This window comes from Xyrauchen texanus, chromosome 10 (genome assembly GCF_025860055.1).
Source record: "Xyrauchen texanus isolate HMW12.3.18 chromosome 10, RBS_HiC_50CHRs, whole genome shotgun sequence".
Classification (NCBI taxonomy): Eukaryota; Metazoa; Chordata; class Actinopteri; order Cypriniformes; family Catostomidae; genus Xyrauchen; species Xyrauchen texanus.
In genome coordinates, this window is record NC_068285.1 from 38027906 (window position 1) to 38053638 (window position 25733).

Genomic DNA, 25733 nt, shown 5'->3' on the forward strand with positions numbered 1-25733 from the left:
AATGGGATCCACTATGATATCTTTCCTGTTTTATGGGTTTCATGTCAAATGAGAACAAAAAGGCTTCTTGTACGTTATTGTATCACTTGGCTTAGATTTGGCTGACAAATAGTTCAAATATTAACATAAACAAAACTGCTTCACTACGTATTAAAATAAATAAATGTAGTGTATGCTGCACACAGTACGCAGCTCACGCTGAACTCAGCACAATTAGGGTCTTGCAGAGCCAGAGGTCATATAGTGACCCATTTTCTTTAGCTTGTGGTTTATAATAAACCCTAGTAAATTTGTTACCATTAAATTGACACCGTTTTTCTCACTTGAACGAAAAGCAGAAAAGTAGGACAGTTTTGACAATAACATGCACATGGAAAAAACATTGAAACAAGGTTAAGTTTAAAAAAAACAGCTTTATTAGTATCTCTCGTTCAACGAAATACACATGTTTGAGAGTTATTTCTCTATTTACAGCACATAGTTTTTGCTTCAAACAAACAGAAACAAATCCTACTTGTACAAATTGAAAAAATATCCCCTGCTGTGCCAGTTTGATAACGTGTCAGCAGTAAAGAAAATAGTTCTCTTCATCTTTCAATAATAGTCTGTGCAAAGAAAGAATGCATATCAAACACACTGTGTTGCTGCTACATTAAGGCAAACCCCTAGGAACAATACACATAGAAAACTCCTTGGTAAAGTGACAGTGGCTATAAGATATTGGTCTTATACTTTTCTATAGATAACTTCCACAAAACAAGCTTTAAAAAAGGTAAACAAATAATAATAATAAAAAATAAAATAAAAAAAAACTCTTTAAATGGTTAACATTGCACTGATAAAACAATTCAGTACCCTTTAAATTCAAAAGCAAAATCTTATGTTGACCATAACAGTGAAATACATTACAGTTACAATACAATACAGTTTGACAACTTCCTCTCTACTCAAAGTGCTGCGAGTGTTGGCGCCCCTCACCATAAATACCTTGTCATTGGCATGGAAACTTCGAAGACCTCAAAACAAACCTAAAACAAACTCAAACCCACTGCAAAAGGAGCATACTGAAAAGTGGATATTGCATATTAAAAGCACAATGTAAAACTCAATTAAATTAGGAAAACAAAAGCTACTTCCTAAACAATAGAATTCCTCGTTGCTTAAAACAGATTTGGGCAGGTTATGAGGCAAATATGTCAGTTTGAACTTGCAGCATGCTATGGAAAAGTTCTATAAAAAATAAAAATAAAATAGATGTATATAGATATATTTTTTTAAAAGAAACCTTTATCAGATCAACTGATGAAATTAATTTAAGAGACAAACAGTAACATGACAAACAAATATCAAAGACTGAACAAAGTCCATCAATGGTTTCAAAAACAACATTTCCAAGTGACCCGACCATCACAGTGTTCCGACTCTTAGTCGGCCACGGAGTCATATCTAATAAAAGTCTCAGGGAAGACCGGTAGGCAAGCTTAGTTTTGGTACATCTTCTCACTGGTGGAGTAGTCATTGGTAGTGCAGGTGTGGGTGGCCATTACTCGGTGGATAGGTTCGGGGCTGTTGTCACCAGCGATGGTCAGACTGAGCAGACTCGTGCAAGTGGGCAAGTAGACGTGCTGGACGTGTTCCACCTCTGACCGACACACTGGACACGACTGCAAAGAAAACACATGCAAACTTGTTAATAAACATCTTAAAATGGGTCAGCTGCTTAATTCATAGCATGCCAGGGATATTGTTATATTGCCCTCATATATTGATATAAAGCGGGAGTGTAGGACTGATCTGATTAGTCACACAGTATTACGTTAAGTATTATATAAAAGGATAATGTACAGTCAGCCTGTTGTTATCACTAAATAAACCCAGATAGGGTTATCAGGACCCTGACACGAAGCGGACATGATCCCACTTATTACATGGCTATTAACAAAATATATAAATAAATACATGGGCATTTTATATTGACAGGCATTCCTAATTTTTCAGCCTAATACAAGACTACTTGCAAAAAAAATAAATGCACATGAAAGATGGCTCAGATACCTGGATGAGCAGTCTGATAAGTGGACATGCGGTTGTTACTGAGAAATATCAGGACACTAGATGGTGCCATTGACTAATCAGAATCAAGTATTTCAAAGAGCCGTGTAATAAACATATCTGTATATATTTAAATAGAACTGTGGCTCAGTTGGTAGAGCGGGTCGGCCACTAATCGCAGGGTTGGTGGTTTGAATCTTGGCCCACACGACTCCACATGCCGAAGTGTCCTTGGGCAAGACACTGAACCCCAAGTTGCTCCCAATGGCAGGCTAGCACCTCACTTAGCAGCTCTGCCGCCATTGGTGTATGAATGTGTGTGTGTGAATGGGTGAATGAGACGCAGTGTAAAGCGCTTTGAATACCATTAAGGCTTAAAAAGGCGCTATATAAGTGCAGACCATTTACCATCACAGAATAAACACAAATCAGAGGTTGATTTCAGCGGTTATGTGATTTTTTATTCTCACATAATTACGTAATTTCAGTGCAAAATAAAATGTCAATGTATTTATTTATTTGGTCAGTAGCTGTGTAATAAACAGGATAATGTAAAGTTAGCCGGATGTTATTGCAAAATAAACCCCTTCCCGTCAGTAAATTGTCATTTTTTTGTCATTTCTAAAAGTAGGGGTGGGACTCTTAAGATTCCTCACAAATCAAATCGATTTTGATTCAAGGAGTCACTATCCACATTTGTGTTTGAAAATGCATTGATTTTGCCATGTTTATGCCTCTACAGCAATGTTTTCCTCCACTGTAAATAGAGCATTCAAAAAGAGCTCTCCATTACCACATACTATGGAAAACGATGACGATAAAAACTAAACTAAAAATTGTTTAAAGTTTTAAACAAAAATGGATTAGCAAATTTTGAGTTTATCTGCCAAATTTAGAATTACGATTATACATGTTTAAGGATTGATCCATAATAGTTTGAGTCAATAACAATGCAATCTGTGAATCAATTTTTACCTCACCCCTAATGTCAGGGGACATGATCAATGCTACGCAGCTGACAGGACCCACAACCCTTCAGATTTTGGTCCGTGTTTGGGCTTGTAACTTGGGGTTTGAGCTTGTAATTAAATGAAAAATTATGCATGTGCGAGTTTGGGCTGTTCACAATGAACAGACAGACTTCTTTGACTGTGGTGTTGCATCTCACAGTTTTTCCAGCATTTCGCACAGGATTTTATCTTGAGATACCTGGATTCATTCACTGAACTGCCTTCAAAGATTTGACATTCTGAAGAAGTTCCAATTGGAAAGAGGACTTCATGTGACTGTTACACATGAATCCAGATTGTTTTTCACAAGGCAAAGTTTTAGTACTTATAATACACAGTAAGACAATGTTAGCCCTTTTGCTGAGGGGACGTCATGCCTTGTTAAAAATGTGGACGTTTACTGTAACTATACTGTTGCAAATGTTGTTACAATGCTTAAAAAAACAGCATATTGTAATAAACGTCATAGCTTTGTGAATAAATTATGAGAGATTGAGCGATTTCGGGTTTGGCCGGGTCTCGTGTTTGGGCCGGGTCTGGGCTTCAAATTACCGTGCAGACCTCTATGCGCCTGATACAAAGTTATGTGGTAAACAGTTGCAATGTTGGGCAAATTGTCCCTTTGATATGCATGTTCTCTCACCTGCAGCTGTGCAGTACAGTTCTGGCAGCAGACCATGTGACCGCAGGGGCAAAATGCGGCGTCGATCTCCTCCTCGCAGCACAGCATGCACAGCAGTGCCTCCCGCAGTTTCTGCAGCTTCTCCTGCAGCAGGCGACTCTGCTGGCAGCCTCCGCAGTCAAGCAGCCCCTCCTGGTCATGTGAGGGCGAGCGCGATAAAGGGGTGCGCTCGCCTGGCCTCGACATCATTTCCACGATACCAGCATTGTAGAGCGCGCGCCTGGCATAGTCGTACACTTCCTTAGAGGTGCGGCGGATGTCGAAAACATACTTCTTGCCCAGGTTGATATTCTCATTAAGGAAAAGTGAAGCCAGGTGACCCTTGAAATCCCGGCTATATTGCATCATGACCGCGTTTGTCACCGTGTCACATCTATGGAAAATAAACACATATTAAACATTAGCACATTATTTGCTCAGAGACTGACACGAAACAGCTCAAATGATCCATGATACATTAAACAGATTGGGGCACAGAACAGGTGCTATAGTTGTGGAAATGGAAGATTGCACCATGTGTTATGTGTTCAAGAGCAAAGAGCACTAGCTGAGGGTTTTCCAGCCCTGGATAAAAGCTTTAATTGCCCATTCATTGAAGTATGATGTAACAGCTCCCTGAACTTTCACCTGTTTTAATGTGTGTTAGTGTGTAAGGCAACAGAGACAAGCATGTCATTTTATGAAAAGGGCTATGTAACGCTGCCACTCCTATCTAGGTTGATTAATGGGAAGAAAAAAAGCTGTTAGCGTAAGGCATTTACAATGAAAGTGAATGGGGCCAGTCCATAACCCTTACAAAAAAAAAATCGAATAGTATAGTCAAGACATAAACATTACACGTTAACATGGATTTTAGTGTGATAAAATTGAAATCTGTGTAAAGCTATATTTATGAAGCAATGTTTATTTGAGCGTTTATGGACTGGCCTCATTCACTCACTTTGTAAGTCCATTACTGTAACCATAACTTTTGCTTTTTGTAAATAAAGGGTGTGGGGGTGAGGGGTGACTCAAAATATTTTTTGGGTGGAAATCATCATTATGCCAAAAATGTTGTAAACTGAGCTTAACTTGCAGAACTCTTAATTCTTAGTTTCAAATCAGTAGGACATACAAAACTTTATTACCAAAAAAAAGTATCATTGTATATTTTGTACAATTAGATTTTTAAACAGCTAAATGTTTACAGAAACAGCTTAGGGTTGCTATGAAAACTATGTACAGAGAAAGCCTGAAACAAAAGTGAATATTCCTGTACTTAACTAACAACCAAACAAACAAGGACAAAACTTGCGTTTTTGCAGCTCACAACAGAACAATTCAAACTGTTGACAAGGCTGGTTTCTACTAAGAAACTACACTTCAAAGAGAGCTTTACCAACAATAACCAGGGCAAAAAGAGAGATTATTTGTCTGTGATAATGTCTACAAAACATTTCTGAGTGGTTCAGACTATGGCAGGAGGCTTAAAGATAAGCTAAATCATGCAAGACACACCATTCCAAAACCTAGTGGGCTGCCTCGCTGTCTACTGCCTACATAGGCACATCAATTCTAAAGCAGCACCTTAGCCAATATGAAGCCTCATAAATATTGAATTGGAGAGCTTTACTTGCACACAGGAGACTCAACAATAGTTTCCAATTGAGTTCAGCATTAGCATGTTGCTAAGCTAGGAACGCAACGTTCCAATAAGCAACAAAAAGATGTAAAATTGTTTCTCATGACTCATCCAATATTTTGGATGAACACTGGGGTTAGCATGTTGCTAAGCTAACAACACAATGGTCCAATAAGCATAAAAATACATGATCAAACACTGAAACGTTCAATAAAAATGAAGTATATTTATCAACTGTATTTCTCTTGAGGCAGTTGCAATTTTGAATGAACATTTTCATAATCACACTGCAAAGCATTCAGGGATTACTTCCTTGAAGAACAAGCTATGCTGCCTAGAATTGGGGAAAAATTAAGTGGAGGGCAGAATAATGTTGCTCCCAATCTTTTAGAACAGCCTTCACGTCGAGTGTGCCTACGGTGTCTTAAAATGCAGCCTAGGTAGCTTTTGGAACAAAGTTTTAAGGTAAAGTAACAGAAGTCCTCTGCACAAGGCATGTAGTGGTGAGACTGGTGAATTAGTGACAACTTCTGCATAATAACACACTACAAACCATTTAAGAATCAAGGGTTTTGATGGTTTCACCCCTGAATGTTCGTGTTTTAATGAATCTCACCTGTAAAAGGCATGTGTCTCGGTGATCGCCCGGTACAGTCCACTGGCTGCTCGATTACTGATCAACTTGAACAGCAGAACCACACTGTCACTGGTTTCCTTGGTGACTGTTAAGTACACACTCTTCCCTGATTGCGTGGCAATTTGTATTATGGGATAGGATATCCTGCAATGAAGGGAAAAGATGAGACATTACGCAAAGGCAGTGACATCACAAATAGACGTAATTAGACTCCCTGCAAAAATTAAATACATAAATAAATTTGGTTTCAATCAATTTACCTATTTGTACTCTAAAAACGTACTCATACAATTTTTTTGTTTATTAACTAAATTCAAACCACATCTACGTGTTGTTTGAAATCAGACTATAATCAGGTTTTTGAAATTTCGGTCTGATTTCAAGTAGCTAGTTTTTCCTCTTGTAACATGAGTGTAGAAAATACATTTTAAAGATCAACACAGAAATCATATTGGAATTAGGTGCACTGTGTGAACAAAGCCTGTGTGTACCCTGTACCATATTATACATTTCTGACACTGTAATGTAAGATTTGATATATATGTTTGTGCTTGTGTCTTCATGACTGTTCTTTCGAATTACAACATCATCAGCACATCAAAGTTGTGTCACGCGGTCTTTTCTAACCTGTTAACCAGGGTGAAGTCTTCTCGGCAGATAGCGATGCCCTCTGGCCCCACTCCGATCGCCAACTTGTGTCCCTCTGCGTCCCGCACCCAGTGCCACTCCACTCCATAATGATCCAGTGATGAGACCAGCTGCAGGGCCTGGTACTCTACTGAGCCCTGACTAAATCCCTCCAGAGCCTTGTGCTTGGCTATGATACTGCCAAAAAAGCATCAACACAGAGACACTTTGAGTTTAGAGGGAAGATGAAAGGCACAGATGCTAAAAGACTGATCAAGTGAAAAGAGGGGGAGAAGTGGATAAGTTGAAGGTATAAAGTAAGGGGTTCTTGATATATCAGCGGCCAAAACATTATTGGTCGATAACTTGGAAAATTTAAAATTATTATTTGTGCAGATTAGTGGAATTAATACCGATATTTTCACCGATAATTTGTCAAGGTTTATTTGCATGTTTGTATCAAGTGAATAGTTTATTCATTTAAAGCAGCTCTAGTTTAAAGGTTTAAAAAGACAAAAAGCACAATTATCGGTATCGGCCACAATGAGCTGGGAATTATCGGTTTCGGCCCAGAAATTCAATTTAAAAGAATCCCTAGAAAGATGAGAGAAGAACGTTCTTTTAAGGGGATTTCTTTAAAATGTTATGTTGTGTTTGGCCAGAGATTATTTAGCAGAGACGAGACTCTTCTATTTAAATAAATTGAAGAAATTGCTCTAGCACACAACAGTCAACGGATGTAGAAAGGAAGTCCCACCTTACAGTTAAAAGAGCCAATCACCTTTTAGATACAAACATTACCTGTCAATCATCTCAAGAACACGTATGCACATTAGCTATGCAAGCTGAGAAAATAGCTTTTTTATTTTTGCGTATTATGGAGGTAAAAAAAATAAAATAAATCACAATATATTATTCCAGTATTGTATTGCTGATTTAAAATGTTCTTTGATCGTATACTTGACCAATTGTTGTTGTTTTTATTTTATTTTGGTCTTTCTCGATTCAAGTAGATTGGAGCTGCACTGGCCTGACTGGAAATGGCCTCACGACAGTGTTCAAAAGATGGCCGACAGTGGATTGACTTGCTAGAAAGACTTTGGTTTGCCATATACAGTATAAGATTAAATGGAACAAAATGGAACATTGTAGTTCAAGTTAACAGCCAACAGAATCTAGGGATGCACTGATATAGAAATTGACATATATCGATATAGCCATTAATTACTTTTATTATGTCCAATAACCAAAAATGACCGATATTATAAGTATAATGTTTGATCTGTCATTTTTTAAAAGTGCTCACAATCAAATATTCAATCTCAAGTTTTACTTGCTTTTGGAAACAATAAGCATCACATTTTCTGCTTCCAATATTGGCCAAATCGATAACAAAAATAAAATTAGCTAACTTTGATTAACACCAAAAACCACTGATTATTTATGTTATGGCAAATAAGTGATCTAATTATATAATACTGTTTTTGTGAATGAATTCTCATGCTAATATCTGGCATGTCAGCCACTAATAGGTGTTGCCATTTCCAAAGCTCTTGTTTTTATTATGTCTATACTTAAGTCTTGATTTGAGACTTTGAAAGAAAGTTTAAATGATGATTAAATCACTGCAGACAGGTTTCATTCATCCACTATGATTGCATTTTAATAAGGTCATCAATTATCTAACCAAAACTAAAGTTAAGAGCCTTGAATAAAAAAAAAATATATATATTTTGTGTCAGGGTTCTGCCCTTAGTTTTGGGGTTTTCCACTTTGTGGCAGAGCCCTGATATGTATGTGTTCCATGTCTGATTTAGGTCTTGTGTCTGGATTCAGCCACTTCAGTTGGTTTGGTTTATTTACTCTGTGGCACTTGTGTTTTGTCTCATGTTATGTGAATGCACTTGGATTTGTGTTTTCTCATTCCCTTGTGCATTCATGTCCGTCTTCAGTGATAACCCCACCCTCCCGTTTGCCTTAATATCTGTCTAATTATTAGTTTTTGTTCCACCTGCCACCCTCGTCATCTCCTTATTTCCTTCCTCTATTTAAGCTCCTCTTGTGTTCTGTCCTATACCAGTTTGTTGTGTGATGTTGCTTGTTTTTATGTCCCCTGTTAGGTCTCTGTCAGTGATGTTCCTGTCCAGTCAGATTTCTGTTGGTTCCCCATTCCAGCCCAGCCAGTCACTGTGTTATCAATCTGGAGTGTGTTTGTTTTTTACCCTTCGGGGTAGTTTGTTTGTTTTTGTAATATTGTGAGTCCTTCCATTTCCTCAATCCAAACCTGACACCATTAGACAAACACCATTAAGAGTGCTTGTTTACATGGACACACCCCTGGATTAGATGTTCATCAGAATGTTATCATACAGATTAGAGATGCTACAGTTCATGCAGGTCTAAAAAAAAAACAGTCAATATATGAATGCGTCTTCTACAATAGCACAAACAAACGGTCTTATTTGCAATGATTAGTGATAAAATATGTATTCTCTTGTTAAGTCTATCTTATTGTTCAATGTTGAAGTTTGACAAGGTAGTCTGAAACATACTTTACTAGACTCCAGAGTGTACACTAAACCACTGCCATGACAGGGTGCAACAGCTGCAAGCTATTTCAAATCAGTTGCAAAGAGAAAACACAAGTAACTAGCAGCGTTCACAAAGGTATTCATCAGCATTACTATTGCTCATACTCAGACTTAAGGATAAAGTCAGTTGTTCACTCTCTATCAAAGTTTCAAACCAAATAATTCAGAGTGAAAGAACACCCATTTTGCAACTGGTATGTATTGTAAGAAATGTTGTGGGAAAGAAAGCTCACTGTTAGCTTCTTTTGGGTTGCAGTTTGTGGGATGAGAATAATCCCAGCCTACAATTAGGGCTGCAACGAACAATTATTTTGATAATAGACTAATCTAGCAATTATTAAAATGATTATTCGACTATTCGGCCGATTATTGCAACTATTAACTATTGCAACTTATGTAAATACTGCAGTATTTACATCTTAAATTATAGGCCAATATCTGGCTAAATTCATAGTGCAAATGACTTGACAAACATTACTTCACATCAGTCGACTTCAAATTTCTTTGTTCTTTCTTATCGATTCATAACATGGTCGAACTGAATGCAATATAAGATCTTAAATCTGTTGTATATCCATTATAAAAACACCAAGTTGAAGGTCAGGAAAATAAATGTGACTGGCATTTAGGCTCACCTGTTGATGGTTGCCTGGTTGGGCTCTTGGCCACAGAGTTCTGTGTACCAGTACTTGGCTGTGTTCTGGTTGTAGTCACCAAACTCGGCTTGGGCGAGAAGGGCGCTGAGCACTTCGGCTTGTTCGGAGCACATTCGCAGATGTCCACGATGAAGATCCTCTTTCACGTGCATAAAAAACAGGTGTCTGCAGCACAGAAGAGAAAGACAAAGAAAGTGAGAGAGCGTTAGAATGGATGGAGGCAGATGGCTGGTGGTATTGTGGAACATGAGGGGACTACATATGGAAGACGACGGCAGGTGGTACGACTGGAAAGTGAGAGCACTTCATGCAGACTGGAGCAGGTGATGGGGAACTTGAATTACAAACACACATCTTACACATGCTCTCAAATGTGTTCCATCTAACTAACTTCTGAGTTTTACTATAACCTCAACAAAAAGAAAAGTTTCGATCAGTGTGTTTTAATCAAAATCAAATCAATGGGACATAAAAAGTGCCCATATTTGAAGAACCAACTACAGATGAGCCATTAAAATATACAACAACAACCAAAACTTTAAAGAGGAACAGTACAAACCAGAAATGCCTAACAATCAATTGAAAATAGCATTGGTTGAAGGAAAAGCAGAAATACTTGTTTCCATTCCAACTGATGTTCACTTTCACTTTAAAAATAAACATTGGAGATCTTTATAACTCATGTGTGTTCATGTATGTATGTATGTATGCATGTATGTGTGAAGTGGTTTGACTTTCACACCGGTCTCATTGGCTTGTGTCTCTTATCTAACCCTAGCAGTTGAATTGTTCCCTAACGCATAACCCAACCAGCTTGTTGCTAAATGATAAGCCTGCAGCCTCCCACAACATACAGTATGAACACCGCAATCACTATTCACAGCTGAAAAGGACTGACATAAGTCGACAGAAATCCCTAAAGCTGTAATTCAGGCGTGCTTATGTGTTTTTGTGAGGACTAGTACCATTTTAGCCTTCTGTAAGATTGCCAGTATTTGTTCTTTGATCGATCAGTGGGAGGAGTGGTGTCAAGTACCATAAACAAGCTTTTTCCCCTCACAAGTTTTCATTGATTTATTTATCTTTTTTATTGATTAACTCTCTCACTCTTTGGGATTTTTTTTTTTTTTTACATTTTAAGAGTCAGGCTACTTCCTGCTCCACTGCAAATGAAGAATACTGTAGACATATTCCACAGTAACGACAGTAATTAACAGGTATTTTGCAGATACAGTGATTTCCTGGTTCAACAGTCACTAAATGCTGATTAGAAGATCTAGAGAGACCGGCAAAGTCTGGAGTAAACAAAAATAAATATAAATAAATATAAAAAACAAATACAAACAAAACAGCACATGCATAACATAAAACCAAACCAACAAACAAAAAAAACACAACAATAACAACTTTGTGGGTTTGGGTGCCTGCATCACACTTCACGGGGAACGAATGCACACACACACACACACACACACACACACACACACACACACGTTTTCTTTACAGAATCTTCTAACTTCACAGGTGACATACTGCCTAAACATCCTTGCTGCTCTCCATTCTTCAGTGTACAACTGAGACATGGTAATCAGCTCAGGCTGCTTTACATAAATCTGACCCCAAGCCCTAATGTCCCCATAATGTCCAACTACACAACACAAATGTCAAATTGAGCATGTCCCCTGAGATTAAATTGAGACCAAACAGGACTGATGTTTTCCCCCATCATGCCTCTTTCCCCCCAGACAGCAGAGCATGGAAACTCTGAAAACAGGCTGGGATATATTCCTGCACGCAGGCGATGGATCTTTACGAAAACAAACACGGGCATATCAGTTACGCACAGTGTTGCCGACAAAACCCCCTACCGCTAAACATTGACTTTGGATGAAAAGAGTGCGTTACAAGAATTGCTGGAGTAAAAGATGGAGGTAGATTTATAGGCCAGACAAATAAACAAGACCTGCAGTTTGACAAAAGGAGTCTCGCCCAGTATGACGTGGCACTTCCCTAGTGATATCACATTCATGTGATGAATTACCTGACTTATAACAAAGGCGGCTGATAGGAGACATGGGGAGGGGGCAGGGAAAGGTTACTAGTGGTCAAACAGTAATCTAGGATTGAACATGTAGCTTCAATTAAGTCAAGCTTTTTATGAGGCTAATCTTAGAATCACGCAGCTGTGCTGATGCAGTTAGTCAACATCAACAAGCCCTGAATCACTACATGCGGGTCTAATTAGCTGGTGTGAACATACAACTGAAGTAAAATAAATGGAAAGATGATGAATTTGACAATAAATGTCTGCAGTTACAGTGATTTTATCATGCCTAAAAACCCCTTAACCATGGTAAATCACTTCATCTGCCTGTTCAAATATAAATGTCAATACATAATTGAATATTTGATGGAAAATAATATGCACAGTTAAATACATGTTGAGCATCACATACTGTAAATGTACTGACTGTTATATGAATTACACATTTTCAGTTTTTACAGATTACAATTTATTCATTTAGGGCTAGTGTTTAATCAAACAAGGCACCTGGTATTATGTCAGCCACAAAGCTTTCGTCTGCGAGCAGACAAAAGCATTTGGCTGTTGTGAAGTCTGGTGTCTTAATACTATCAGATCAGATAAGCGGGTTTAAGGCGGTCTGGAGGCCATAGGTGTCACCCAATTCTCTCCCTCCCTGTCTAAAGATCCTCCACCTGTCAAAACCTATGGGTCCTTTCAGCAAGAAGCGATTGAGGCCTATGTGAACCCTGAACATGTGCGCATGAGGTCAGGCTTTCATGTTAAGAGTTTAAACAGACATCATTCTGTCTGCCGGTAATCTTCATTAGCAATGACACGGCTCCTTTCAGGGGCCGCAAACAATAGAAGAGCACAAAACGGTACATTTTTCCTATCAGCTCTGCATGTACGTACATAAAAGTACACCCTATTTGATTGCGTTTACAGTTTAAAATCATGATATTTTTAACTGAAAAGTTTGGCCATACCTCAACAAAGTACACTATAACTTGAAAGTGAAACTAAGCCAATTAAAAGACATAACCTGCTGAAATACAACTAAAATAATTGAATTTATTCAGCAGTTTGCTTGGACTATTCTATACTACGCCAGAATTAAAATCTACTCTGCTTTTCAAAGAATGCATTTTGTGTAATTTCAGAATGAAAATACACTTTGTCATGTCCCTGCTTAAACATTCCCCACAAAAAGAAACAAATCGTCCCTTTCCATCTGAAATGCTTTGCACTCGATTATGTAATTCGAAGAATTCAATTAGAAACACCTGCACCCTTCAATTTACAAGAAATGGGTCATTGTATGATATGAGAGAGAACTGGAGGGTTTTGTGAAACAGGGCTTTTGAGGATTTGGCTTCAGATGTGGTGCACTTTCTGCAGAATTTCCTCACATGTTTTGGCTAGAAAGTGAATCTTATGACCTAATAGTATTTCTTAATAATCTGAAATACTGCACAGAGTTCAAAATTTACAGAACCGTCAAAATCCTTTTATCACCCCATTTTTTGGTTTCAAAACAGTAGCTAAGCATAATTTCACATGAAAAAACAGCTGGTTGTTGGTTTGTCATTGAAGAGCTTAAACAGAAAGGCTGGAAGTAGGCAGTATTTATTATTTTTATTTTTTTTGTGAATTTAATGCTAGTAAAAATTGTAAGTTGAGTAAAATTTTTTATGACAAATTTATACAGAGTAAATGTTGCAAGTTCTCTCTACACTTAACCTTTGTATTCTGGACAAAAACACTAAATATACTCAAATAAATAAATAAATATAAATATATATACAGTATATATATGCGCATGTGTGTGTGTGTGTGTTGCAAGATTAAGTTCTTACAAATTTTGGAAAAACTAAAACAAATAAAATACAATGTATAAAATGAAAGTTATATTTAAATTGAAAAAAACAAAAACAAATATTATATAAAATGCTGTTTAACCTAAGCTGATAAAAGTTAAGTGTTCCTAAGTGATGACGTTCTCTCTCCACTTAACCTTACAGGATCCTGGCCACTATATTTCCCCGAGCTAATTTTTCCCTTACTAATTGCTTTATCTTCGCAATTACAGACAGATTCACTGTGTCAGACCCCCAAACATCTGGGCCCCAACAAAGAACAAAACATTTCCCTGAAATGAAATGAGAAGCTTCTGCCCAGAGACGGCAACAACGAGGTCAATCCACACAGGTCTTTCATTCTATTCAGGCACCCTTTGAAACAATGTGGTTTCAGAGTTATTCAAATAACATTGCTCTGAGCAATGCGGCAGGGGTTACTCGCGGTCAACAAACTTTAGTAAACCCTGCCATCAGTTCCGTGCACGTCAGGTAAACACCTCCTCACTAAACCACAAAGTGTTAATCATCATTCGCAAGAACTTGAAAGCAAATGCAGAATAATATTCAACCAACAACTGACATTCAAACAAAGATATGTATTGTTGAGTAAACACCTCAGGTAAGGGATGTGTTCAGCAAACAGCAAATCGCTGTGGTTGAAAAATAAAACTTAAACACAATTTAAATGTGTGCCCAGACAACACAACCTCATTACTGAGTGATAAATAATCAGAGAGGTGGAGGTTACTATAGTTTATCCACAGAGGTGGTTAAACCTGTTCTGATGCTATAGGGGCACATGCATCCTGCTAACCCAGCAAAAAAAACACCACTCTTGTGATTTAGCTCACTAAACGAACACCTGATTGAGACAAATAATTCTGTAAAAATGGTTGGAATTAGTTTATAGAGAGAGAGAGAGAGAGAGAAAATAAATAAAATACATATATAAAACTGACAAAGAATGTAGTCAGATATATGCATAACTGATGTTTCTGAAGAATTTAAGACTTTTGGAACAGCATACAGTCACCTTTGTTCTGGTGACTTTCAGGAAATGATGGGAAACTGGATTTGGAACAATTGTGAGTTGAATTTGAATTCATTTTTCTAGTATGAGCACCAAAGCTCAGAGTTTCAGAGCATTTTCGGTAACCGCTAGCCCATAGCTCAAATATACTGTAAACTGTTTTTTTGTTTTGTTTTTTTAAAATGGTATGAACATCTTAGGAAGGGTCTTGCAAGTCACCTTCCTCAGTGTTTTCCAGAGATGTCCTGCTGCGTTAAGGAGGCAATCAGGAGCTTACGAGGATTGCTGGTGACCCGGTTACTGGGATTGGCCGTGGGGTGAGAGTGGCGAGAGGATTGTCTCTGCAGTTGTCTGTTCATATTCACGTTGACCCTGAATAACACTGGAACAAGCTCCTGTTACTGCAGAAAACATCCAGGTCCCTGACTGTGTAAACAACAAGCACTGAGATCATGGAGGTGTGTTTTGCATATTTGGAGGCGTATGGAAAACCAGTGGTTTCACTTATGAGAATGCTGTGAAAGTTAATATTTTTGAATTGGAACCAAGATGCCAGGGTCACAGTATATGCACACAATTTAATATTTTAAGCATTATTTGCTGCTCTTTCTTATAAGAGCCTTTGTTTTTTTTGTTGTTTTTTTTTAAGTGTGCTGTACCTCTGATATTGGTGCTGGCCTCTGTGGATCACAAGGATCATGGAGTCCTGATGAAAACACTCAAGCCCTGCAAAACAATACAGCAGCCTTCCAGAAGCCTGGCACAAACCACGTGCAATTTCGACTAGCTAGTACATAATAACTGATGTACAACCACCGTAAGGGCTGATGACGAATGTAATTTAGTGAATGCGAATCCAGGTTAAACTGGTAGTGGTTTTTGGAAAATGGTAACTGGTTTGTAGCTGGCCATAATTAGATGCTCCAAATTGGTAGACCATCATGGTGTTTATCCAGCCAGGTCATAGATGGTCAGGCTAGTTTTAGAGGGGTTTTAAAAAACACTTTTTTTTTTTTTTAAGCTGGTCAGGGTGATCTAAGCTGGTCTCCCAAACTGAATAAGCTGGTCTGAGCAACTAAAATGTGTTGAATACCCCTATAAATCCATACCAAGTTGCCTGACCAGCTTAGGCTAGTTTTCCAATTTTTTTTGAAGTATAGGTCTCTGCAGAACAATAAATGGGCATTTCCCAAACAGTGTGCGTTTTCAAACCAGGTTGGGCATTTCTTAACTATCCAATGAAAGTAGGGAATCTAGTAAGGAATCTATGTTTTAAGCAAAGAGTGAAAAGCGGTTGAAAACACATACTGATTGGGAAACGTACACATTTGTAGTCAATTAGTCTTTTTTTTCCAGAAGGGCAGGATGCAGATTTTGGAATTCTAGTATGGCAGAATTCATTCATATTTGAGTTAAGCACTACCTGATTTGGTGGCATGCAGCCATTTTAGAATGCAGTCGGATAACACTTGGCTTGACAAGTGTGAACATCATCTGTTTTCTCATGCTGAAAATAGAGCAGGGCAGATTAAGAGATGCCATTCTGGTTGCGGGAATATATATATATATATATATATATATATATATATTTTTTTTTTTAAACACATGGGAGAGTATGCGTGTGAGTGTTTGTGGTCAGGAGAAAGGGTAAGGCTGCTCTGCTCCTCAAAGGATTGAATAATGCTGAAAGCAGGATTAAGCCCTCAGGGCCAGTGATTATCTTTAAACTATGCCTCGTTTAAGGATTTTATCCAGCCTGTAATACAAATTTTGATATCCAGGGACTGTAAAGCAACCATTTCTGCCAAGTCCCTTTCCATACTAGTAAATACTGTATTTCTTCCATCTGGCAATCCTCCACCAGCACTCTGCATAGAGGAAGTATAAGGATCTAATTTTAGAAGATGCACTTAGTCTAATGAACATGATGGACTGTCATAATAATGGACTACAGAAGCTAGTTTTTCATTCAACCTGCTCCTAGTCTTATATAAGCAGCTTGCCTGCATTCAGAGGCCTGTGCACAGTTTAGTCTATCTTACATAATAAGAGCAGACAGAGATAGAAAGGAACTGGAGAGAGAGTGAAAGGCTGAACAGAGTTCTGGCCTTGGACAGAAGGGGAATCCAACAAGGCTCAGTGCTCGGCCCCATCTCGTTTCAACATTTCCAACTTGGGCAACTCTCAATGCACACAGGATTTTTGCTTTTTTGTAATAGGCTAAAAGGTAGTGTATGTTCATCATATTTATTGAAAAGGTCCCATCCCCTTACCCTGGGGTATTACTATAAAAATGTATAACAGAAAAAACATGGACTACCTTGATTTTTCACCACTACCACGATGGTATACATGTTGCTGGTCTTATTGTGCAAAACGTAGAAGTTGATTTTATTCCAAAGGGGTGGAAAACGTCTCTACACAATATTTCGATCAAAATGTAATAACTTGTTTCGATTTTGAAACAAATTTCCTATTTGCTGACATCACAATGTCCTCTTATTTTAAAACCCCTCCCCTTAAACCACATAGTTTCTATTCTGATATGAAACATTTATGATCCAATAAATAAAGGCTTTTTGACTATAAAAAATTTTGCAAATACACATGCTCGCACGCACACATACATACAATAATCATGGTATTACCATCTGACATCAACACTGAAATAATACTGTCGGTCACAGTATATTTTTGACCATGACTGACGAGGCCCAATCAGCCCCTCTCATGCTTGGAACAGTATGTTCCTGACGCGTGTGTGCGTGTGGTACAGCCCTCTCTTTCAGTCATTAATCAGATTGTTTGGCTCCCTGGAACAGTTTTATGGGGACTCTAGTTTCCCTAAAGCTGAAAGATGTTGAGACTTTTCCAGAGCTTACATCAAACGGAGCAGAAGTTCCAGACAGAATGCGCACAAAGAGAATGACCGACCTGATGTGCATGCAGAATGACAGACCTGACGTGCATGCACAATTCCACTTAAAACATTCACTTGGGGAAAACTAAGTGGCATGTAGTGAATACATGCCAGAGCTCACTCACGGTCGATGCGATGCATACTGGCACACAGTGTCAAACTAGGGCAGTGGTCATTGCACAAAGAAGGTTAGAGAACATGACCCTAGCGGCTGGAAGCCAGGGCACATCATGTGTGCATGTGCACACACACACACATATGCATTTGACGACAGTGCCAGAGGAGGAACAATGGACTGTTTTCATGGGACAGCATCCTGTGTTACACTCAGAAATGCCAGGCAGCCATCTAATAATCTGCCACCTTGATTTAGTCTATCAACATCCTTCTATCAATCACAATGATAAATACAAAGAGAAACTATGTGAAATTGTGTTTGTGAAGGTAAAGACATAAGCTCAGAATAGCATACACTATGCTGCTCTTTCGACAAAAGTATACTTCGGTTTTCCGTGCACATTGTTTTAAAATTTATATTTTTTGTTTATTTTATATAAATATGACTGTAAATGTGCCAGAATTAGCCAAATTGCTATTTTTCATCTGTAGACCCTTTAGAATGTTAAAAAGTCACACCTAAAATACAAGGCATTTATATATTACTATATTAAAAAACAAACACAAACTACATTATCAAATACAAATAATAAAAAAATAAATACATACAAGCACATAATCGATTCCAAGCACAATAAATCATATTAAATACATTATATTAGTAACAGATTTTATCTAGACTTATATTGTGCTATTTATGAGGTCAGAGAGATAGCGACAGGAGAATAAACAATTAACCAAGAACAATTGTTACAGACAAGCTAAAAATGAGAATAATATAACTAATGTAGGCAGTGCTGGTATTAATGAACCATTTTTTTTAAGATGAAACTTAAAAGAACTGTATGTATCCAGTCCTCTAATTGTTGATGGGATGGAGTTCCATTTCCATGCAGCTTTAACAGAAAATACAGACTGACTAAATATACACTTTCTGGGGGAATAATACAGTCCCCCCTCTTGCCCCACCCCTTGTGAACCGATGGGCAGTTGTTCTTATGTTAACATATTGTTTCAACGGGGAGGCCAAGTTATGTATAGTCTTGAACAGAAAGACAAAACATCTACATATTTGATCATGTTATCCCAACCAAGAAGATTATATTTTTTTAATATTGGACAATGATGAAAATAAACAGATTTTTTTATACAGAGACTCCAATGGTTTTAGAGTAGTTATACTAGCTTGTGACCAAGTTGATAAACAATAAGTAATATGAGAAATAACCATAGAGTGTACATACATCACAGCGGCCTCTGTAGACACAATCTCGAATAAATCTAAAATTTGAGACTAAATTTGACCCGATTACAGACCTTTTTAACCTGAGCTTTGAAAAAGTCTTGAATCAATCAAAACTCCATGGTACTTATATTCAGATACAACTTGCAGCCTCTTCCCTGTCACAAAAACATCTGGGACTACACTTGAAATATTTGTTTTGGTAAAAAAACATACAAACTGTTTTAGAGAGATTTAATTGTAAACAGCATTGTTCTAACCAAGCTGTAACATGAACCATGGATTTTGTAAGTTCATTAGCAACTTGTGACACACTGCTCCGCTGTATATAAATAACAGTGTCGTCTGCATACATTTGGATGTTAGTGTCGGGACAAACAGATGGAAGATCATTAATATACAAAGTAAATAGCAATGGACCCAAAATAGATCCTTGGGGAACACCTGTGGATACATTTAGGGCTGTTGATTTATAATTCATTACTTGAACATACTGTGTTCGACCTGACAAATATGATTCCATCCATCTCAATGTCTCTGGAGAAAAATTTTATATATAAAGAAAAACTAATAATAATTAGTTTTTAGACATAAGAATTCAATGGTTAACAGTATCAAAAACACAGCTCCAACAACCCCACCTTTGTCCAATTGAGGCTTTTTCAACGAAGTAGCAATTTGCCATCTCTGTTGAGTAGTTTGCTCTGAAGCCAAATTGCATTGGATGCATAGCAAATTAACTAGTATTTAGATGATCAGTAATTTGCGCAGCTATCAATTTCTCTGCAACCTTTGACACTATAGGTAAAAGACTAATAGGCCTATAATTACTGGCACAATGAAAATCTCCACTTTTGAATACAGGTACAACAACAGATGACTTCCAAGCACATGGAAACGTCCCCTGAAGAATGGAGTGGTTGATCATTTTAGCGATGGAATAAATTAGTGACACGCTAAGCTCTTTAAGCATTACTACATCCATACCAAATATATCCTTTGCTCTAGATGGTGTAAGAGATGTAATTGATCTTATGACATCTAATTCAGTGACGGCCTTTAGAGTAAAGGCTTGTTCAACTGTATTAACTGTACAAACTTCTGTATTTTCAGGGGAAAAACATTGTGCAATTGAGACTACAGAATCAATAAAGTAATTATTAAGTGCTTCGGCCATTTCAGCTGCATGCAACACAAATTTTGTCATCAGCACAGTTTGCATGGACTGTCCGCATGCAGCCTAGTGTTTTTTTTTGTTACGCGGATAGTCCGCATTTTTGCACGTCATCAGCACATGCCTGCAGTTGACTTTACTAAAGAGTATAACAAAGCAGTAATGGTGCACGTGTCGAACGCGTTCGTATGGCCGCATCAACTTTGAAAGCCTTGAGCACTTGAGCAATTGCGGAAGACAGAATGACACTGAAAAAAGCTAAGTACAGTTGAAGTCAGAAGTTTACATACACCTTTGCCAAATACATTTAAACTAAATTTGTCATAATTCCTGACATTTAATCGTAGTAAACATTCCCTGTCTTAGGTCAGTTAGGATCACTATTTTATATTAAGAATGTGAAATGTCAGAATAATAGTAGAGAGAATTATTATTTCAGCTTTTATTTCTTTCATCACAGTCCCAGTGGGTCAGAAGTTTACACTTTGTTAATATTTGGTAGCATTGCCTTTATATTGTTTAACTTGGGTTAAATATTTTGAGTATCCTTCCACATGCTTCACAATAAGTTGCTGGAATGTTGGCCCATTCCTCCAGACAGAACTGGTGTAACTGAGTCAGGTTTATAGGCCTCCTTGCTTGCACATGCCTTTTCTTTTCTGCCGGATTGAGGTCAAGGCTTTGTGATGGCCACTCCAATACCTTGACATTGTTGACCTTAAACCATTTTGCCACAACTTTGGAGGTATGCTTGGGGTCACTGTCCATTTGGAAGACCCTTTTGCGACCGAGCTTTAACTTCCTGACTGATGTCTTAAGATGATGTTTCAATACATCCACATAGATTTCCTTTCTCGTGATTCCATCTATTTTGTGTGCACCAGTGCCTTCTGCAGCAAAGCACCCCCACAACATGATGCTGCTACCCCAATGCTTCACGGATGGGATGGTGTTCTTCAGCTTGCAAGTCTCATCCATTTTCCTCCAAACAGAACTATGGTCATTAAGACCAAAGAGTTCAAATTTTCATTAGACCAGAGGACATTTTTCCAAAAAGTAAGCTCGAACTACATTCATCTCTAGGGGACCGAATGAGTCTCCTTCCTGAGTGGTATGATGGCTGTGATGGGGTTTATACTTGAGTACGTACAGATGATCATTGTACCTTCCGGCATTTGGAACTTGCTCCCAAGGATGAACCAGACTTGTGGAGGCCCACAATGTTTTTTCTGAGGTCTTGGCTGATTTCCCCATGATGTCAAACAAAGAGGCACAGAGTTTGAATGCAGGTCTTAAAATACATCCACAGGTACACCTCCAATTCAGTACACCTCATATCAGAAGATAATTAGCTAATTGTCTCAAGGCTTGACATCATTTTCTGGAATTTTCCAAGCTACTGAAAAGGCACAGTTAGCTTGGTGTATGTAAACTTCTGACCCATTGAAATAGTCAATTAAAAGTTAAACAATCTATCTGTAAACAATTGTTGGAACAATTACTGATGTGCACTACACCATGGACATTCCCCTTTGGAACTTCTGCAATATATTTAAGGAACCACGTAAAATGAATTAGCAAAAATAGCGCCATAGCCGGGTAATTTTTATGAGACCAGGCTGAGAAAAAGCCAAAATGCATGTATTGCATTGGTAAAGAATAACTAGAACTTAATTTGTGTGGAATAGTAGTCCGTCCTCTAAAGTGACTATTTAGACAACTTTGCCACTAAAACCTTTTATCAGGTAGGAGTTGAAATAATCTTCTATGGTAATGGACATTATGCCACAAATGCTGTCAACAGAGCTTAAAACTTGGTAAAACCCAGAACATTCCTTTAATAATGTATGAAAATGAAACCACAGTTTCTTTTCTGAACTCAATTTTGAAGAAATTAGTCCTTAGAAATGGATTTAAACCGGTTTTACGGTGTGTAAGAATCTGCCATGTGGTGACATGTCATGCACAAAGTAGATGTGTTAAACGACTTGCCAAAACTCTCGTTTGCTAAAATGAAATCTGTCGAGTGGTTAAACGACTTCAACCTAAGTGTATGTAAACCTTTGACTTTGTGTATACCATGACCTTTATTATTTGTAGTGCTTCCACAATCTGCAGGTTTGTAGACAGCATGCATTTTCACAATTAGTGGTATGCATGACCTGCTACATCTGCTAAAATGTTTAGTATACAACAGAGCACACTGCTTGGAATACTGTATCCCAAAAGCAATGCACTCAACTTTAATTTCCACAATCTTGGACAAAAATTTTAAAACTACTTTTTATTTCTGAGCTATAAGGATTTTGCTCAAATTCTAGGAATATAAATTATTACTCTTTGAACAGTTTTTAGTATAATGTCTAAGGCTTCACAATTTTTTTTTTTTAAATGGTAGCGCAAATTCAATGTATAATATACAGTATTCAGTAATCAACATGCTAGTATTCGGTTCTGAACATAGCCATTGGGTTAAAAATGCAAATAACAGATTACATTTCTGAGATAAAAAAGGATGTCACTTGCAGAATTAAAAATGCATAGAATGAGGTCACGTGACAAAGGTAATGAGGTCATGCGACAACACAGTAGCATCCTACTGTTTGAAATGTTTCTTACTTACTGCATATTGTTTGAAAGGGCTGGGTATCAACAACAACCTCACAATTTATGTATCGCAATACACATTTCATGATTCAATATATAGTGATGAATCACAATATCATAACAAAACTTTATTAACCTACATCAATATTGAACTGTTGGACATGAACACACAAATATCGACAGCGTGACCTAAAGCCTCAATACTATATCATAATAAAAAAGTAATGCAACATACAACATTTGATTGCATCAGCACATCCCTATTGTTCTACACAGGGCAGTATGTAGTAAGCAGAATGTTAGTACAAAATTCCGAACAGCCATTGTGCCCCAAGTGCCAGAAACTATCAGTCTTCTTTGTCATTCAAACACCGAATCTCAGTCTGCTGACATGCTGTCGTGTTGATGTCAGCTGAGAAACAAAAGTCTCAACCCCTGCCATCTCAAATTTACCCAAAACATCAGCTTTCACACACTGCAAGCCGTTTTCATGGCCATTTGGAAACCCATTCAGGCTGCCATAACAGCTTGAATGATCTTACTTGTGGCATTTCTGAGGGAGTCACGTCCCTCCACCCTGCATCAAGAAGTCTTGCGGAATGAAGCGCAACACGTGCAACTTTTAATTAGCAGTCCAAGTTTCTCCTTTCGACCCCCCACACCAACATCCTTCAATCCTACTCAGCGACAGCTGTCAGCGACCCCCGCTAATCTCCCTCAGGTCACCAGAAAACCAAGTAACTGCCCTCTAAATGCAAAAAAGTGGCGTCGGAATAAAAAATCCTCACAGGAGAATGACAGGAAATGGAAGCAAGCCTACAAGCACATGCTACCCTGCCAGAGTAATTCTGCCAAGAGGCCGCATGGCTGTGGGAATGCCCGCAGGAGTTGGCAACATAATAGGCATCAGTTTAATGAAAAGAACCCAGCTGAGCTTAGAGCGCATGGAACATTGTACTCCAAAATGGGCCGAATATCAAATAATAGCAGCAGTAGATACTGGTGGTGTAGAGAGTTCCCTGTAGTGAACCTTGAGCACTTTGAATCAGGAAATCACCATCCGATTCCAAAACTCTTCTAAATTAATCTATTTTTAGCAATAGCACAGGGGAAATAAAACTTGGCCAATTCAAAATTCCCATCATGAATGTGTGTATTAATCCAGAATAATTTAAGAAAGTATTGTGATGCATCCGTGAATCTATTTTCCCCCAACCCCAGCTCACTTTTGGTTTAAAGTTGTAAAGTGCAAGTAAACTCACTCCCACTGGAAAGCAAAGCCATGCACAATCTGATGCTAATTAACTATGTATGAGCAGGTCATGGAAGACTCTATTTATAACATCAAAGGAGGAGAGAGAGTGGAAAGTCAGAGGAAAATGCTTGTTAACACCAGTTTCTGCTTCTTTGTCAGACCCAAACAGACATTTCTGGGACCAACATCCTGACAGAAAGCAGAGTAGTATTGTACCGACCCAGTCAAATGATACTCATTGGAAGTTTTTGAAGTTGGCTACTCCAGAGCAGGAACAAGTGTCTTATGCTAGGATGGCCCCGATATGACACCTGGATCAGTATCGGGTCTGATACTGACATTTTTACCCGGATCGTGTATTGATCCGACGAGCCTGATCGAAATCCAATACCACATGTTGGTCATTGACGTTACTGCCAAGCTCAAATAATGACATAAATATCCATCAAATCACCATTAAAACGCAGTCCATATAACTTGTGCATTTTATTCAGGCTCTTACAGTCATCCAATAGCTTTATGAATTGCAAAAGGATGTGATTAACAATAAATATACAGTCAGCATTCACAGCGAAGTCTCTGGCACCACACTTTACTGAACGAGCGTCGCACTGCCGACACACACACATAAACGTGGAGGATTGTGATATGCTGCTCAGAGCAATAAGTGGTTGCACCACACAAACTCCATCTCAGATGTAGATGATCAATAGTTCGGTCCGCCTATAACATGCATTGAGAATGGAACTGGAAAAGTATTTTACCAGATGTTGAATGAGAAGCTTATTGCACTACTGTGAATTAGCCTTCAAACAAACACTCAAATAGACATGCAAAAAAATAGGACATATAACATAGAATGGTGTATTCACATGTGCAAGTGGTAATATACATGCAAGGTAGGGGTATGTACAGTTATTGAATTAAATAGTGCAATAATGAAAATAAATATCTGATGTACATATGTAAATTCACTCCTATGGGGAGTCTTGAAGCCAGTTTAATTGTGTTCATGTGGGGGAGGGATTTCTCCTGAAGTCCACTAGCCCAGTCTCACAAGCTGCTTCCTATGTCAGAAAGCTGTTGATCCACCGACAGTTTGTGGTTGGCAAGGAGAGCTGGGTCAGTTTGGTTGAGAGAAGATCGTGCATGAAGGCTGAACTGAAGTCCACAAATAGGATCCTTGCATAAGTCCCAGGTCTGTCATGTTGCAGGATATAATGCAGTCCCATGTTGACAGCATCATCCACAGACCTGTTTGCTCAGTAAGCAATCTGAAAGGGGTCTAGCAGGGGTCCAGAGATATTCTTCAGGTTGGCCAAAACCAGTCTCTCAAATTACTTAATGACCACATATGTGACAGCGACAGGGGAGGGTGTGAGACTAGGTTTTTCAAACCTGCAGTAAAACACATTCAGTTCATCAGCCAATTGATTCTCTACAGAGCGAGGGGGAAGTGTCTTATAATTGGTAATGCTTTTCAGGCCTTTCCACACAGATGCAGGATCGTTGGCTGAAAACTGTTTTTTCAGCTTTTCAGAGTAGCTTCTTTTATCCACTCTGATTTCCTTTGTACAACCAGACCAGAAACACATTGACTATGTTTTATCACCACTTCTGTAAGCA

General features: G+C 38.2%; 1 protein-coding gene across 1 annotated transcript in view; it reads right to left on the reverse strand.

The window, feature by feature from the left end:
* Window positions 1-416: 416 nt before the first annotated feature.
* The window catches only part of LOC127650016 (E3 ubiquitin-protein ligase MYLIP-A-like), a 31292-nt gene continuing 5975 nt past the window's right edge, over window positions 417-25733 (reverse strand). Inside the window, exons 3-7 of the mRNA XM_052135127.1 lie at window positions 9856-10041; window positions 6630-6827; window positions 5982-6146; window positions 3706-4117; window positions 417-1664 (exon numbers count right to left, since the gene is read on the reverse strand). Coding sequence (XP_051991087.1) covers window positions 1482-1664; window positions 3706-4117; window positions 5982-6146; window positions 6630-6827; window positions 9856-10041 — 1144 coding nt within the window. The 3' untranslated portion in view covers window positions 417-1481. The remainder of the gene's footprint in view (window positions 1665-3705; window positions 4118-5981; window positions 6147-6629; window positions 6828-9855; window positions 10042-25733) is intronic.